Source organism: Anas acuta, chromosome 5, assembly GCF_963932015.1.
Source record: "Anas acuta chromosome 5, bAnaAcu1.1, whole genome shotgun sequence".
In the NCBI taxonomy this organism is placed as follows: Eukaryota; Metazoa; Chordata; class Aves; order Anseriformes; family Anatidae; genus Anas; species Anas acuta.
Window position 1 is genome coordinate 24,609,248 of NC_088983.1, and position 17,555 is coordinate 24,626,802.

At 42.6% G+C, this 17,555-nt stretch overlaps 1 protein-coding gene across 1 annotated transcript; it reads left to right on the forward strand.

Annotated features, from left to right (window-relative positions):
- Positions 1–517: 517 nt before the first annotated feature.
- FBXO33 (F-box protein 33) lies at positions 518–16,863 on the forward strand. The gene is made up of 4 exons (XM_068683255.1): positions 518–1,198; positions 6,329–6,439; positions 10,483–11,168; positions 14,870–16,863. Exons 1-4 carry the CDS (start codon positions 603–605, stop codon positions 15,139–15,141), a joined length of 1,665 nt encoding a protein of 554 aa, XP_068539356.1. The 5' UTR covers positions 518–602; the 3' UTR covers positions 15,142–16,863.
- Positions 16,864–17,555: the final 692 nt, after the last annotated feature.

The following is a 17,555-nucleotide window of genomic DNA, read 5'->3' on the forward strand; positions in this document are numbered from 1 at the left end:
CCAGGGCAGGGAGCCGCAAAGCCTGGCTGTGTTACATCAACACACCGGGCGGGCTCCAAAGCGCGCTGACTCGCCATGAGCTCAGCAGCGGGGAATTGTCGAGCAGGTATTAGAACAGGGAGACGTGTGGGAGCACAGCTGCCCTTCGTTTGCATCCTCCCAGGCCAGCTGAGTCCAGCTGCTTCGGAGGTTTCGTCTCCAGCACCTCGCCTGCGAGGAAATGGAAACGAAGCTGTTTTATTTATTTATTTATGTATTTATTTATTTATTTATTCTCTGTTTCACTTCTGCTGCCGGCGGGGCTGTGAGAGAGCCGGGCAGGGAGGGGTTACCACCTCCCCCCCCCCCCCCCCCCTCCCTCCCCTCACCTCACCGCGCAGGCCGTTGGGCCGGCCCCGCCCGCCATTCGAACGGCGGCGCGTTCCATTCCGCGCCCGCGGGGGGGGGGGCTCCCCGATCCCTCCCCGATCCCTCCCCGCAGCCACAAAGCGCGGCCGGGCCGGGCCCTCCTCTTGTTTCCCCCCCCCCCTCCTCATCTCGGCGTGGTGCGTGCCGGCAGAGCCGCGTCCCGGCGGGCGCCCGCCCCCTGCGCCTTGTCATTGATGTTGTTGTTTTTGTCGCAGGAGCCCGAGGCCAGGCCGGGGCCGCCGCCACCGCCGCCCGTGGCCGCCGCCGCCGCAGCCGCAGCAGGGCCCGTGCCGGCTGCAGGCATGTCGGTGTGCGGGGAGGCGGTGGGCGCCGGCTCGCTGCCCAGCGAGCTGGTGGTGCACATCTTCTCCTTCCTGGCCGGCCCCGACCGGCTGCGGGCCTCGGCCGCCTGCTCGCACTGGCGGGAGTGCCTCTTCTACCCGGCCCTCTGGCCGCGCCTCCGCCTCAGCCTCCGCGTCTCGCCGGCCGAGCGCCCGCGCCTCGAGTTCCTCATGCGCAAGTGCGGCTGGTTCGTCCGCGAGCTCCGCGTCCAGTTCGCCGCCGACAACTACCCCAGCGCCTGCCCCTCCCCCGCGGCTGCCGTGACGGGGGGGGCGGCCGGGGGGGGAGGCTGCGAGGGCCCGGTGGTGGTGGCGGCGGCGGCGGCCTCGGCGGCGGAGGCGGGGGGGGCCGGGGAGGCGCCGCCGCCGCTGTGCCCCCGCTGGCTGGACCTGCTGCGGACATACCTGGAGCTGGTGCTGTGCGTCCTGAGCAGCGTCCGCAACAACAGGTAGCGCCCCGGGGGGGGGGGGTTCTCACAGAAAAGGGTTTATTTTTATTTTATTTTTTTATCCTGCGGCCGGAGGGTGAAGGGGCAGGGTGTGCTGGTACCCGCTGGGAAGCTGGGGGGCGGGGGGGGCTGCTTGAGGGGCAGCCCCAGCTCCTGCAGGCCTGTGGAGGGGTTGTGGAGCAGGCCGGGGCCTCCCTGCTCTCTCCTCAGGCTTGCAGCGCACGCAGAGGGCTTTAAACCTAATTCCTTGCCCGTTTGGGCCCGATGCAAACGGGCTGTGTGAGGTCTCGCTTTCAGTTCCTCTCCGGCGCTGTGCCCCGCAGGTACTTCCCCAGGGGCAGCTGCTGGGGCTGGCTTCTGAAAGCTGCTCCTAGGCCACAGCTCGCCTGGAGTCCCTGCCCTGTGAGTCCTCGGGGTGCGGGTCCCACCCGCCTCCGCCAGCCTTCTGCTGCCTTGCAGGGGGAGCTTTTGCCTAACAGTCATATTTTTGGGAAATCTGACTGGCGTCCTGAATGAAAAAAGTGTTTAAGTGGTGCTGGCGACGATCAGATCATAGGCAAATTCTGCCAAATGGACTTGGAAGGTTGAAATCCCCAGGAGGTGTCCCCTAGGAGTTTCATAGGGGAAAATAATAGTAAAAAAAGAATGTTTTTTTCCGCTGCCTCACTAAAATGCAAGGCTGTCAAATGTGTTGTGCGAAGGCTCCTGGCATACTTTACTTTCTGCATTCTCTGCGGCCTTATCTGCAGCTTCTGCAAGGACACTGCTTTCTGGAGTTGTTTTTACAGATTTTGTATGTACAGCGTGGCTGAGAGTGCAGCAAAATACTAGCAGTAGTTGTTTCTCCACTACCTGTTCTCTGGAGATAAGAATAATTTCAGCGGTAAGATAGAGGTGGAAAGCCACCAACTTGGATAGGATTTTGCATTACTGTACTTTCCTGATGTCTTCAGATCGCTTGCACGCTGTTCTTTTGTTTTGAAATGAATAAGGTTTGACTGGGGAACACACAGTGCCTCGTCATTACAGCGGGGTCTTTTTTTGGTGAGCAACTGAAAAACGAGTGGGGGATTTACATTAAGCACTTAGTCTACTCAGAATTGCATTTTGAATAACACTTTTTTTTCTCTAAAGGTTTCCTTGCAAGGCAACTGGTTAGTTTGTGTGTAGAATGTTGTGCTTTAGCTTTTCAGGTAGGGTTTTAAGATTGAAACATGGTGGGCAGGAACAGTAAGGTGCCAAGTTGCTGCTTGGCTCTCACCTCTAAGCCAGAGCCATCCTCACCTGCCTTGATGCTTTTTCATTTTATCTGTGGAGTGACTGCTGGCCGCTCACCTTATTTCTCTGCTCTGCAGCACAAGGATAACGATTAATTCCTTCATGTGTTCTCGTACATGGGATAGGGATTGTAATTTCCAAACTAAAGGAAACAGCAGCATTTTAACTTGGCCAGTGGCTGAATCACAGTAAATGCATTCCTTTCGGAATTAAGTTTAAAACGGGATGATTCTTTCATAACTCTTGTCAGCCTCTGTGATAGCTTTTTTTTTTTGGCAGAGAAATTCAAAGAACTTCCATCTTGCACTTCAAACTAGAGAGGAAAAAATCTGCTTTTGTGAAATGGTGTGCCGTTTCTTAACTGTGTAATCTTGTTGTAGGCTTTTAAATCTATTATTAAACAATACAGTAACAACCCCCTCCTTTCAGGAAAAATGTTCTTTAAATGGCTGTAGAATTCCTTGAGGATTTGTAATACCACAGGACCTAAGAGAAGACTAAAGTAATGACTAGAAGTAATGCAATTTCTGGATGTCCTCTTGGGTACAGGGGAATGATGATGTGGTGTTTTTTTTTTGCTAATAAAAGTACTTTCTGTAGAGTACAAAGCTGCTGATTTCTAATCAACTCTTCACATTAAGTCTCTAGAAAAATACTTTGGAGCAGCCTTTACTAATTCTGATGGAATGAAGGAAGTAAGCTCAGCTGCAGGCACACAGTTCAAAACACCTGATAATACTATGATAGGTATTTCTGCTGGCACTCAGCATCCACAAAGGTACGTTCAAGGTCCCTCATGCAGTTGAGGTAGAGCTCAAATCAACACAAACTTTGTTCTGCAAGTGACAGAGTATTACTCCTAAATGCTGCTTTAATAGCACTGAAACCCAGATGAGTTCTGTAATTCTGTAATTTCTTTAATTAAAGTGTACTAAAGTGATGTTTATAGCCATCTCTAGCTTTTCTGCAAGCAGTTCTGTTGACAGCAAGCGAAGCAAAATAAAAATGTATTATTTAAGCACTTGATATTCTACTTCCTATTACAAAAAAAAATACAAACTGTGGAGGTGCCTCGTGTAACAATATCAGGAGGGACAAGTTGTTTCTCTCTGGCTCTTAAGGGATCCTAATCATCTGTGCCTTCACAAGCTGGTCTTTCAAAACTAAGTTCAGGAAGGCAGGTGGGAGGGTGACAAACTTTCCGTGAGTCATTTCAGTGTGTACAGTAGCTAATTGGCAGGGACTGATCATCAGCTGTAGACTGCTCTTTTATGTAACTGTGAAGGCCTGAAGTAGAGATTCTCCTCTGGCTGCTTAAAGAGGAGGGCAGGAAGGTATTGATCCTCCCCCCTTTCATCTGCAGCGTGTTCGTTTGTGTGATTTGCTTGATCTGTGCTGTGGAAACAAAAATGCAGATTGTAGTAAACCAGCGAGTTTAAGTGAAGTATGGTATCTACCTTGGAGTTGCCAGAATTGTGTGAATCATTCAGAAGAGGAGACTGCATCTGTGTTTGGGGCTTTCTAATAACTCTCTTCTGTCATCCTAAGCAGGCAGCTGAAATTGGGGTAGGAATCGGATAACGCAATATGTGCCTTAGCACTTTGTTCCTGTTGAATCTAAGCAAGGCCCTTTTTGATTCCTTTTGCATTGCAAGGTGGAGGATGGATGTTCATAAAGGCCCACCAAACCTGAAGAAGGAGCATAGTAAGAGGCTTGGTACCTGTAGTATGCTTTTTGAGCTAGTGGAAAATGAATGGTTAATATTTAATAAAAATACTAAATAGAAAAGAGGATGTTTCCCCAGCGGTGGTTATACACAGAACGTAGGATTAAGTTGCCACTATGACTTTCAGCAAAAGACAACAGTTAACGCCTAAATAAATTTGTTTAAGCAGCAATGGACTTCACTAACCCCATGAAATAAGGATGAGAGGTGAGCCAAATGCCGTGGAGATTATAGGGTACTACAAATAGTAACAAAAATCTAATACTGATTTGGACTGTGGTGGTAACAACTGTGCTGTGCATGGAACAATAATTGGATGTTTTCATTGGCCAAGTTTTGAGGTGGAAAACTTTATCTGGGTCTCTGTAGTGCACAAATAGCAGTCAGGTAGATGTAGGAAACCTGGGGGGTACCAATAAATCGTGTTTTGTCTGTCCTGTAGCTCAGTAGCTCTAAAATTGACACTCATCTGCAGCAACATTCGCTGGGGTCTGGGTGGCACCAAACGAAACCTGTGTGGGATGTGAATGTGCAGGTGAATCAGAATTGTTCTGAAGGTTGCATTTTGTCTGAGCTCTCAGATTTAAGTCCCTGAGATCAGAAGATAAAAGCCTAATTATAGTATTGGCTGTGAGCACTGCCTTGCACACCAGGTGGATGCTTCTGCTGCTTTCCCTGCCACACCAGACTTTCCTCAAAAGCTGTAGGCGACAGAAAAGCACAAAATACTCCCGGTGGTGTTGCCAGTGTCTTCAGATTTCCTTGCCAACCTTATTCTTCAGCTAGGATCAGGCATTGGCTGAGTCAGATTTATCAAATATTGTGCGTGTGGTCGGGGCTCAGTTATATTCCAGTATCACAAGACAAGACAGTAGTCTTGTATTTAAAACACTGAAGTGTTAGAATTTCTGAAATGGCTGTAAATAACTGGAGCAACTCCTAGATTTTGTCTGACTTGATAGGAAGCCTGTGGATCTTCATTTATCTGTAGAAGAAAAGTAGCAGGTGAGACAGCAGAGAGATTTCAGGGAACTAGTCTATGGTTATTTAATACTTCAAAACAGGTAAACGGTTATTTATGATCGATACCAATTATAGCCTGCAATTCATACTTAAACTGAAAGCTTGACTACTTGACAGCTTTCTTCTGTTGGTAGAACATCTGCTCGTACTAGGAGGGCAGCGAACTGGCACCAGAGCTTCCCTAGCTTTGAGATTTGTGATTGTTTTGCATCTTCCTAAAAGCCGGTCTGAAGTATTAGCATACAATGTGTAGTCGGTTTTTAAAAAAAAAAAGCCACAAACAGCTCCTCTAAAACTGCTATCGTTTTCATATCTGTTGTTTGATCTTTTTTTAGGGGATAGCAAAGATGCGAGTCAGAAGCAAACTGTGCTAGGGAAAGGGAAACTGACTGTCTAGCACACTTAGACAAGTCCAGGGTAAACTTAGAGGTTCTTTCACTTTTTAGGTATTCCTTCTAGAAATTTAAATTGTCTCATGGTGGACCAGTCGTTCTCTTCTGTTGACTGATGATAGAAGCTGTTCTGATATTTCCTACTTCAGCGTGATAGAAATCAAACACTGTTTGGGGAGCGAGGAGCTTTTGCTCAGCTTTCACCTGAAGTTTGTGTTACTTCAGTTGAGGAAGGTTTGGGCCCCCATTTATAACCCAGTTGCCATATGTAAGCGCTCAGGCAGGGTTTCTAGCAGTTGAATTCTACTTGGGTGTTAAGTTTGGTGTTAGGTGTTAAAAAGAAGTAGGTATCTGATGTTTCCATCTGTGAAATGTAATACGCATGTTCTAAGAGTACGTGAAAGTGCTGATAGAAAACTTCTTGATAGTGATGGCTTGCTGAAAACACTCCTCTGTGGTCGCTGAAAACTGGCATTTGCTTTACAGCTGGATCCAGCAGTTTGTATATCCCTCTTCCCCTTTATGCTTCAGCCTCAATTCCTGTAGTTCCATACGTGCCTGTACTCTAGGGCAGAAGGATGCTTCCCAGAAGACGTTACATGTTCCATGCAATAATGTGTTCTCGCTGCCTGTGCTTGTTTTATCCAGAATGATTCCTTACAGTGCTTTAACCTTGTATAAAGATTCCTTTTTGTTTCTTTGTTTAATAGGAACCTCCAGAAGTTAAGTCTCTTTGGGGATATAAGCATTTTGCAGCAGCACGGAAGTATATCAAATACATACCTCGGAAAGGTTGACCCTGATGGCAAAAAGATTAAGCAGTAAGTTATATTTATAAATCGTCAAGTATGTTAAAAATAATGTTTTTTCCTGTCTGAAACACGTAACTGAGAAAGCTTTTTTTAATAGGATTAGAATGTAATTCTTAAATTGAGTTGATTTTTAGTTTCTAGTATTTTCATGAAGTAGTCTGGTTTTGTGGCTTGTTTTTTCCCCTTCTCAGCAGGGTGAGAATCTCTTCTTTCTTCTTTTCATTGTGTTCTAGAAACAATATTAAATTATGAAAACAAAACAGGAGGAGGAACAGGGATTTGTTACCAGCACCTCTACAATTGTTGTATGTGAAAAAACGAGAAAAGGAAGTAATCCGATGTCCTCAATTCTTGTGAAATATGTGTAGGAAGTAAACTTGAAAGAGGACATAAGCACCGACAACTTATTTTAAGTCGTGTCACAAAACTAGGTTAGGTATTTGTAGAATTCCTGAAAGATCTTAGCTCACGGCATGCTTGTTTAGTCTCAGAGTTGTATTTTAGCTTGCCATAATTACATTACAGTCTTTACTTTGAATAACTAGTTTGTGTTTTTTTTTTTTTTTTGGAAGTGGTGAAATACAGTTAAAAAAGCTACTGACTTCTGGAATAAGTTGCCCCTGAAGAGTGATGCTAACTAAGCGAACAAGTTTTAGTAATTCCAGAACTTGTCATATAGATCACTTTAATTTGTGCCAGCTTAAGCATCTTCTTCCCAGTAGCTGCAGAGAGGTGTAAGTACAGCCACTCTAGACTGTTACTGTTTATTTTTAAGTGGTTTTGAGAACTAGCCTAGATATACTATCAGCTCTATATACATATGTGAATGCTAATGTCAAACTAAATGTTTGGTCCTGACTTAAACTTGGACATCAGTGTGAATGCAGATATGTGTCTTCGTTATCCCCTTTTCTTTAAATTACTCTAACTTCTTCATTTTGAAATTAAGATTTGTATTATAGTGCTGCCTGCAGGTATTAGGCCGATTTGGTAAAAGCCCCATTTTCATATCCTTTGTGAAAACATAAATACATAATCAAATCATGGCCAAGGGGCTTAAAGAGAACCATCTAAGCAGATGTTTACTCAGCTGAGCACACAAATATTTCTTCAAACAAATAACAAAAATTACTATGCATACTTCATAGCCATAAACTGTTCAAAATTAACTAACTATCTAATGTGAGGTTAGTTTTTTACATGAATATTGACCTTTGCACATTTTGGAATGAGCAAATAAATGCTACCTTGCTTATGTTTGTTTTGATAGAATAAAGCAGTGTCTTTTGGGACCCACTAGCTCTTTTCTAAATTAAAAGAAAATTGGCAGTGTTTTATTCAGCATTCTCAAGTTCGTCAGCATTAGCAGCATATACTTCAGGAAGTAAATCCCAAGTGCAGAAGGCAAGACTAAGAAGATGTAAGGTGTTTGCATCTCTGAAGTTGAAAAACATGGGTGCTGACAGCTAACACTGCAAAATACTGGGCAACCTATGGAGGCAATGTTATTGGTGGTTGAAGATTTAGGAACCCAAATGGTGGTAAACCTTAGTAGCTGTTTCAGGAACTTCCTACAGTCCAAACAGGGAAGAAAACCCAGCACTTCCTCAAGTCCGCAGCATTGAGATGAGTGTCACAGGCCACGGGTGAAATCTTAGCCAGCACAGAGCCATTGGTCTTTGCCAGGGGGAACATCCTAAGGGTTGTTCGCGGGGCTAGGAGGCCTTGGATTATGTTTCCAAAATCACCCTTTTGTAGTGATCAGCATGTACAATATATGGCTTTGTAATGCTTTTTCTCTTTCTGTATTGTGTATGTGTCCCTGGATGCCTCCTAAAATTCTCTAAAATTAAACAAATGGGCCTTACTTACAGGTTTGCGTCCTGTCTGGGGCCATCAAGGTACTTCAGTACCTGTCAGGACTTCTGGGGCTTAAACAGTTAGTCAGCCTTTGGTCTGTCCTCTGCCTGAAAGTGCTACCTCTGGCATTAATTGTAACAGTAATTTATTTTGAGATTTTTATTGCTGAGGTAGTTTTCTCCAGTGTAGTAGGTTTCAGGCTGATGGGGAACATCCCATTAACTGTTCTTTACAAGGAGCAAAGGGGACTGATTAAGTACACTTTTGAGGTATCACTGTAAATGTTATGTCACCTTTCCAAGCTGCTGTGATGAGAGCAGGGAGAGAAGAGTCTGTTTGTTGTGGGAGAAATTAGGTTCCTGTGGTAGAGCCTTTTCCTTTGAGTGATCATCAGAGAACCTGCCTTAAATTTAAGCTTTGGCAGAAACAGACCCCAAACAAACATTGCCAGGATCAAACAGCTCTCATCTGAACTCCAAAAAAAAATTTAGGAGTAAAATAGCAAAAATGTGTTATTTGTAGTTCTTGACCTGTTGTTTAAAACTGTTTAATTCTTGTTGCCAGTCCTCAGTTAAAAAAAAAATAAAAAATAAAAAGTACTTGGAGACAATCTAGAAGATCTGCAGTGTATATAAACCTGATGACTGTACTAGGCAAAATGTTGGAAACTATTGAGATATATATCTGATAAATGACAATCACGCCAACTGTTCTGCGTACAAAGAAAAGGCAGGCCTTTTACAGTTGCAAAAGCTCCTCTTAAAGAGGTGACTAGGTAAATTCGTGGAAGTGAGGTCCCTGAGGGTTACTAAAGACAGAAAGCCACCTCTGGCTTAGGAGGTCAAAGTTAAAAGTGTTTGGAAATGTGAGGAAATCTCTGAGAATTACAACTCTCTTTCTATCCCTCTTAAGGTGTTAGTTTCTCTGCTGTCAGTCAGGATACAGAGACTTTAATTTTGTCTGGATGTATCTTGATTAAAGATAGGTAGATAAGAATAACAATTTTGTAAAAATTTGAAGCACAAAGATTTCTGCTAGTTTTATACTAGAGGGTTTTTTTTTTCTTATTTTTACCATATTCCTTGAAGTTTTGTGAACCTGCTGTAGCCTGGCTCAATTGCTTCCTTTAAATGCTGAGTGTTCCTTCTGGCTGGCTGGGGTTTGAGATCAAATACGTCTGTATATGCATCCTAAAATGTACGTGCTGAAAGATTACTTGTCACTGGGGCAAGAGGATTCTTTGGAGCCTCAGTAGGTGAGGGATGAGGATTGAAAAAATGCTGCTTTCCAGGAAGTAGGTAGGGTTTGGCCATGCTGTTGTTGTTTATTCAAAATCTTACTTTAAAATACTTCTCATGCATTCTTGAATTAAATAGCTAAATTAAAGAACATTTGTGCATTAAAACAATAAATGGGCAGGAGAGGTGGGATGCATCACAGTGAGCATGGTATAATCATACAGTGCGATAAATCACATGAGGGCTCCAGCAGTCCCAAGTGATTCTGGCACTGGTAATCTGGGTTTGTCGTGTTCCCATGTCCAAGCTGTGTCGGTAAAATTTGAAGCTGTTGATAATGAGAATCCAGTCAGCTGTACATTCAGAGTTATTTCAAGAATCTTCTTAGGTGTTTGTTCCTTACCATGTGAGGAAAATAAAGCAATTGGTTTCTATCATTCTAACATATGTTCAAAGGCAATCTTCTCCAACTTTTCAATGAAAATTATTTTTTCCGTATTGAATTTGCTGTACTAGGGAGGTCAGCAACTATGAAGAGCTGTTTTAAAAAATTAAGAACTGTTTTTAATGCATTACAGGTCTTCTTACTTGCATGACCTTAACGTGTATGTGGGAGGGTGTTAGTGTGTGCTGGGATCTGTGCTGAGAAGTATGAAATGAAGGGTCGTAGTGCACCACTGTTTTGGAAAAAACAAAGTACTTATTTTTTTTCAAGACAGTTTTCAGTTTTTAACCTTTTAAGTGCAGTGGTGATTAAAGCACAGTGGGAAGTTTGCAGCGTGTTGGGTTCTAACTGTGGTAGTTCACAAGAACTCCAACAGTAGCACCTTCTGCAGAATAAGGCCATAAATGAAAGAAGACTAATTCTTGAACAATAAAATAAAAAGAGTGGTAAGCAATTGGTAAGACTAAACCGTGTCTAACAGCATCATTGTCTGTTTTGTTTCCTTGCAGAATACAACAGCTGTTTGAAGAGATATTAGGCAACAGCAGGCAATTGAAATGGCTGTCTTGTGGGTTCATGCTGCAAATAGTAACTCCCACATCACTGGCCTCCTTGTCAAACCCCATAGCCAACACCATGGAACACCTGAGCTTATTGGACAACCACATCCCTGGTAACACCACTCTTATCACTGCAGTCGAATTGGAGCGTTTTGTGAATCTGCGTTCACTCGCTTTGGATTTCTGTGATTTTACAGCTGAAATGGCAAGAGTCCTGGCTGATAGCAACCATGTGCCTTTGCATCGACTGTCTCTCCTGGTCCACAGTGTTTCCATAATGCACAAGTCATTGGACAGTATGCCAGAAGATGAGAATTGGAAGGCGCTGACACGCAACAGCACCAATCTTCGGGTCTACATAATGGCTTTTGATGTCAAGAGTGATGATATGCTAAGGATTCTTAAGCCCAGTATCCCCCTAGAGAGGATTCACTTTGACAGCTACATCACTTGTGTTTCAGGAGCTGTTGTTGACCTCATATCCAGGCAGTATGACAAGTTCCTCACTCACTTTATACTAATGAATGATGTGATAGATATGTCTGGCTTCCCAGATCTTAGCGACAACCTGAATGAAGATCCACTTGTCTTACTAGCCTGGAGGTGCACAAGACTGTCTCTCCTAGCTGTTCATGGTAGGTAATACATTGCACGAGCTTAGTATGTGACTGATAGACTTAGAATGCTTCATCCTTTCTTGTGATGTGTTTTAGTTAGTAAGAATGCTGTTCAGAAGCCTGCTATGCAGTTGCTGTACAAGCTGTTGTACCTTCTACTGGTATTTTTGTTTGAAAATAGGAAGTTTTTTTTCTGTGTGCGTGTTCTAAACGTTCTTGTAGCTTGCTAACCTTTCATGAGAGGTCACTCAGGATTTTGTTAGGCTGCTCACAGAACAGGGGATAATGAAGAACTGAGCATTCAAGGAGGCTTGTCCTGGAAGTGGCCTGCACTGTGCCATTCCACCAGGTGGCCAGGCATGTGAACGTGAGCACTGTAGGTGCTTGCTGTGGGTACTGAGCTCATGGGCTGTTAAGATTAGATAATTGTGCTTCCTGTTTGTGTAAATAACGTGGGTTAAGTGCCCCAGGGCTGAAGGGAGGAAGTCTCTTACCAGTTTGGTAAGGCCTTGGCAGCAGATGAAGGTGGTGAACAAAATTTGAGACTTCTCTACTTGAAGAGTGGGGAAATAAAATAATGCAGAGGAGGTTGCCTTGCTGAGTGCATTGGTTTCACTAGTATAGAGAGCTAGGTTTATCCCACCTATTTGCTGTATAATTGCAAATCAAATAAGGGCACATTTATATTCAGCTCTGTGAACTCTACAGTACTTGTTAGAAGATAGAATCATTTGGCACATGTGAGGCACCTGAAACTGAAATAATGCAGAGTAGTTATTTTTGTGCTGGAATTGGCTTACCGAGACCAAACTTGTTGCTACATGAAGGAGTTAAGTGATGACTCCGTGCTCTGCTGCATGAGAGTGAATGCCCATTTCCTCAGGCAGCTTGCAGGAGTGAATTCCCAGTTACTCAGCACAAACAGGAGAGATCATCAGCTGCAGAGATAGTACATTTGGATCTCGGTTGAAGGCAGAAGGTTCTGTTGTATCTGCTAGGAAAAGGTTTTTGCTGTCTTCTATTGAAAATCAGTGGAGAAAAAGAATCAATCCAGTGGTCTCCCCTTTATAGTTTTCACTGACAGACTTTGCAGATTGACATATGACTGTGCCACTTTGTAGAGTAGATTTTAACAGTTTCTTTAACATTTGGATAAAAGTTTTAGGACCTTTTTAAAAGGAAAGAAAATAATCAAACACAACAAACAACCCAAAACTTAAGTTATCCTTCTACCATAGGAAATTCTTCTAATCTGATCCACATTTTAAAAGATGATAAAATACCTGATCATAAAGTGCAAGTATCTTCTAATGTCAAAACACGTCTGTTCAGTAGGATATATTGCTCTGTGCAGAGCATTGGGAAAGCAAACACCTTCTGCAGTTCTGTGTAATCAAATTCTTACTGCATCGTCCTTCTTTGGAGAGCTTCTTTGTATACCTGGAGGAGAGAACGGCCGGACATCACCCTTGCTCTGATTTTGAAATCCAGGTTCTTCCCATTTCCTTGTAGAAAGTAGCAAAGCTCCTTATAAACGCCTCATCTTTAAGTTGTGAATGTGACTTCTCAGGTGGTGTAACACAAGCACCTTTCTTCTTGAGTAGTTATGGTGAGAAAAATGTGGCTAGGAGGAAAGATCTAGAATGCTGTGACTCTTCAGTACAGCATCTTATCCTCACGTCTGTATTTTCTGAGAGTTACCAAGCAGTGGTCTCTGGTGCTACTTGTATTTTTGTGATACTATCAAGTGTTCTACAGGAAAGAAAAACCAAACAGGTGTATTTGTTTGAGGAGCCATAACTTGCTCTATTTGTAAGGGCACAGGTTTCATCTATATTTAGACAAGAAATGGTTATTCTTCAGTTTCCAATATTTTCCACAGGTTTTTGGTTTTCCCTCTTATGCTTTTAGTTTGCTCTGAAGAAGTCTTTAATTTGCAGATCGTTTTGGCTGCCACTTGGCAGTGACCAAAGAAGGAAGGAAGAAAATGTTCTAAGGATGCTCTCCTTGGATAGCTCACGATTTTTTCCTTTCTCCTGTGGGAAGTGGTATCATCGTTCCACCAAGGAACCCATCTTCAGGGGCAGAGTCAAGGGTATTCAATACTTGTTGCAGCATGAAGGAGCAGTGTGAGGAATGTGTGGTCTTTTGTGATGAGAAGGGGACAATAGGATAGCCAGAGGGATCAGGAGTTATAAATCAGGAGCCACCCCATCCAGACATGCTGGAGCCCTTTTTCCTTTTTTCTTAAGAGAAGGACACTTTGTGTGGGGTTCCAAGATTGTTTGTACTGTAAACATATTGTATTACCTATCCTCTGTTGTATTCTGTCCCTGAGCAAAACTAAAGCTGACATTTTTACCAGCAAGGAAAAAGTCAAGACAACTGTAAGGTGTTGTGAGCTCCTTCCAAGTCTGCTAGGAATGTAATTCATAGAGGTGCAGTTTTCCATTTTGTTTAATATCCTGCAACCTTGCAGGTTCATCTTCCGTGACTGTTGCGCTAGAGGTAAAGTATCAGCCAGTGAAAATCACAGGAATTCATACCTTTTTAGTGGTTAATGTCCTAGAAATGAGCCATTTAGGTGTTGCAGGGTTTCTTGTTTTTAAAAAAAAAAAAAAAAGGACCTTGAGCAGCATATTTACAGGAGACCTTAGCGACAAAAAAAAAAGTAGGAAAAAGTAGAATGAAAAAATCTTTATTGCTTTAACTTCAGTTTTTTTCATTCTTTAATTAGCTGTCTTATTTTGATTCAGTAGCATGTAGAGCGTGGTACTTGCCTTGTTGATTCCTTCAGCAGTGAACTTTCCCAGTTCAAATTCTGTGCAGACTGCAGCTTGCCTTAGCCTCCAAGTGGGCATCCCACCAGGAAGCATGGTGCCTGTGACGATGACAAAGGCAGAAATGAGCCTTTTCTTTTTTTTGCAAGGGAAGGGTTGGCTTGCAGACTTCCCAAAACAGGGGAAATTTCCAAATAGTTTATGTTGTGCCTGGACAGGGAGGAGCTCAACATTTGCCTTAGCGAGGATACAGCAAACTGTTGGAAAAGAGCAGGTAGCTGCGAGTGTTTTGAAAAAGGGGTGCTAATATATGCTAATGGGAAGAGAGGGAAGCTTTATAATTATGTTTAATTCCAGCTAGAATAACAAGATCTATGCAGATTATTATTTTTTTGGTGCTGGTATGACCTATTTCCTGGAGAGGCTTCTGTTTGTTTTTTCCTCTATTAAGTCCACTTCTAATGCAACAAAAGCTAACTTTTTCTAGCTGAAACACAGTTTTAAAGTGGTTCTTTTATATATTAACTTGAATAGTTGATACAACTTGATTATATAGTTGTATAATAACTAATAGTTGATTAGTCACTTCTTTGACTTATTTATAAGTAGATCACAGAAGGCTTGAAGTTGTATTTACAACTTATTTTGTAGCAAAGAAGTTGGTACAAATGGTGGAAAAAAATAGATGTGGAAAAGCTTTGTTAAAAAACCTTTTTAATACTTCCTTATTTAAAATCTAAATGGAGATTTTTGTTTTTTTACTTGCATCAACAACAAAAAAATCATGAGGAGGATTCTGCCAGACAGAAGATGATTCTGCCAGACAGAAGATGCCGAAAGAAGTTGGGAAGGATGCTTTGATGTTCTGGCATTAAATACTTGTGTAAAAAATGCCTTGAGTGAAGTTACAGAGCAACTTTTGTTTTTATTTCCCTATAGGTTACACAGTTTGGGCTCATAATCTTATTGCAATTGCTCGTCTTCGTGGCTCTGATCTGAAAGTTCTTGAAGTCACAGAAGAAAGCATTGATTTCGACCAAGGAGAACTGGCTGATCAGGATGTGGATCCAGTGCATAATCTCATTGAGCAAGTATCTCTCGGATTGGGTCGGCCTTGGCACGCAGTGATGGACATAGAACTGCTCAGTGTCTTCACTGAGCCAACTCGTCATTTTTACAGAGAGATGCAAAGCTTCAGTGAAGGCATTTAGCTCCTTATTTACAATTCCTGTGGTTACATATGCAAGTAGGGTTCTATTATGTTTTTTCAGTAGCGTGAATTAACCCCTTTTGTGCTGTGTTTAATCAGTATTAGCTATATAGAATTACATATGTGTATTCTACTTCTTGATCAAAGAACGTAGTCGGGTATTGGTTTAGAAGCTGAAAGTGGCAGTGTTTAGGGTTTTCACGGTTAATGGACTTGTCTACCAAACCTTACCGGGATACAGCCAAAGGCTGTCTGAGGTTGCCGGCTAACTTTACTTTTATCGAGTAACTGTCTTTTGAATGATTTTACTATTATATCGGAGTTCTGCACTCAGGAGCCAACTGTTTTTAATATCCATATCCATAGTGCAGCAGATTTCTCTGCTGTCATTGTTTGCTTAATCTGGTAGTGTGCAACTTAATAGGCTTAAAAGGAAGAGAAGTCTATCCAGGGCTGTTCATTCTTAGACTCTCACCTTGCTTCATTTCCCATGCAGCTTACGAAGCATGACTTGCTGCCGATGTCCGTTTTTCTTAGCTCTGTTAAGCAGTGGTGCGAAACACTAGCTTTTTGGATACCTGCACTTCCAGATGCACTCCATAAGCTGAAGTATTTCAGGTTTGTTGTAAACTCGTTCTAGTTTATTCTCATTTTCTGTTATCTTCCTTAAAAGTTAGCTTTGGGCCAAAGTGTAAGAGAAAAAAAACAAGAATGTGCGCTCCGATGAGGTAAAAGCGTAACAGCGAAGACTTCAATACAAAGGTATACACCTGCAAACAAACGTTAGTCGTGAAATCCCTAGCAACCAAGTCACTGGATTTTCTCTGTCAGCGCCTGTGTCAGCTGCCAAAGAATAGATTAAAAACGAAGAAGTGCCCACATGCTGGCAGGGGCAGGCCAACTTCTGGCCAGCCAGATACTGCTAGATTGTAATATATAAGGTCGAATTTCGACCTGTGGTACACAGCTGTGCTGTGGCTCAGTCAGCAACCTCAGAACTCTTAACAAACATGCACCTGTTTCACTGTGAATAGTGAATGTAAAGGAAGGAAAGGAAACAAATACAAAGCTTGTTCTATCACAGGTATGAGCTGCTATGATGCATGAAGAACATTCCATGAAGTATGTTTTAAAATCTTGTTATATCTGAGAGGCTTTAAAAGCCGATTTAACTGTTTCAGGGCAACCGCGGTACAGACGTGGTCTCTGTGAGACTTCCACCTGACCCCAGTCTTAAGTGGTACGAATGTTGTGCATTTAATGTTTAAAGGACAGTCTGCAATAATAAAGTAAGTGGCCAACGTGGGTGCCCAGCAGTGCTGAGACCTGGCTGCTATATTGTAAGCTTTGGAAAACACAATTTATGCAACAGATGTCCAGATATGATTCTATTTATGGAAAAAGTTTATATGTGTTTTACAAATGGTTTTACCATCTTATATTAAAATGACCTTTTGACAGGTGTGCGCTGTTTTGTCTCCAGTGAGCACATACCATGCGGATTTTATATGTACATCAGTAGAGTGAATCCACTGGCACAGTGTGTGTATATGCCAGATGTGGTGAGAATTTTATCTTATAAATGTGATCAGATTAAAAAAAAAAAAAACTCCTGACAGAAAATGTAAGGAAACCAGCTGAATGTTTGAATTGATGACTGATGTTGTATGGTTTATGTTAAATGTATATTCTTTTAATCAATGAATAAAGCGTTAAAAATTGATCACTGTATAAAATATTTTTGTTGTATCAGCATGAGAATTTCTAGACTTAAAATGCAGCAATCGTTCATAAGTTGTGTATAACTGGTAGCTCCCTTTGTGTTTAGGTCAACAAAAGAGTCTAAAATGTCATACAGTAATTTCTTGGCTGAATTTTGTCAACTTATTTTTGGGTGGGGAGGGGTAGGGGCCGGAAGGATGCTTTGGTAACGATCAGACCACCAGACCCATTAGCACAAAGAGTATATCACGGTATGACTTACTAGACTGATACAGTAAAATGTGGATTGTAGAAGACTATTTTGAGAAATTCTTGCATCCGTTGCAATTGCTTAAATCAAAACCTAATGTGCGCTAGAAAAATGTGTAGTACTTCTTTTGGTGTCCCACTATTAAATAGATTATGAATACCCGCAACGCTTCAGTTTGACCTTTTCTCTGTACTCAGAGTACGTAGCTGTGTATTCTGAATGAAAACTGCAGATGGCTGATAAGCTGCCCAAGAGCTGCTGTGCCCTGCAGTGGCTGGTTGTGCTGTGAGACTTGTCGGAGTGGCTGTTCGGTGTGCGCGTGCCAAGCACAGGTTTAACTCGAGCTTCTGAACTTCATTTTATGACAGCTCAAACCACCACCGAGCATCAGGATTGCGCTCCTTGTTGTTTAAGGAGTCTCCTAGAGCTTGTAGATCTGGCAA

Excerpts from the sequence above, each read along its gene's own strand:
- FBXO33 (XM_068683255.1), top strand. The coding sequence starts at position 603 with ATGTTGTTGTTTTTGTCGCAGGAGCCCGAGGCCAGGCCGGGGCCGCCG. Across the intron at positions 1,199-6,328 it reads AGCAGCGTCCGCAACAACAG|GAACCTCCAGAAGTTAAGTC; the intron begins GTAGCGCCCCGG and ends TTTGTTTAATAG. Across the intron at positions 6,440-10,482 it reads GATGGCAAAAAGATTAAGCA|AATACAACAGCTGTTTGAAG; the intron begins GTAAGTTATATT and ends GTTTCCTTGCAG.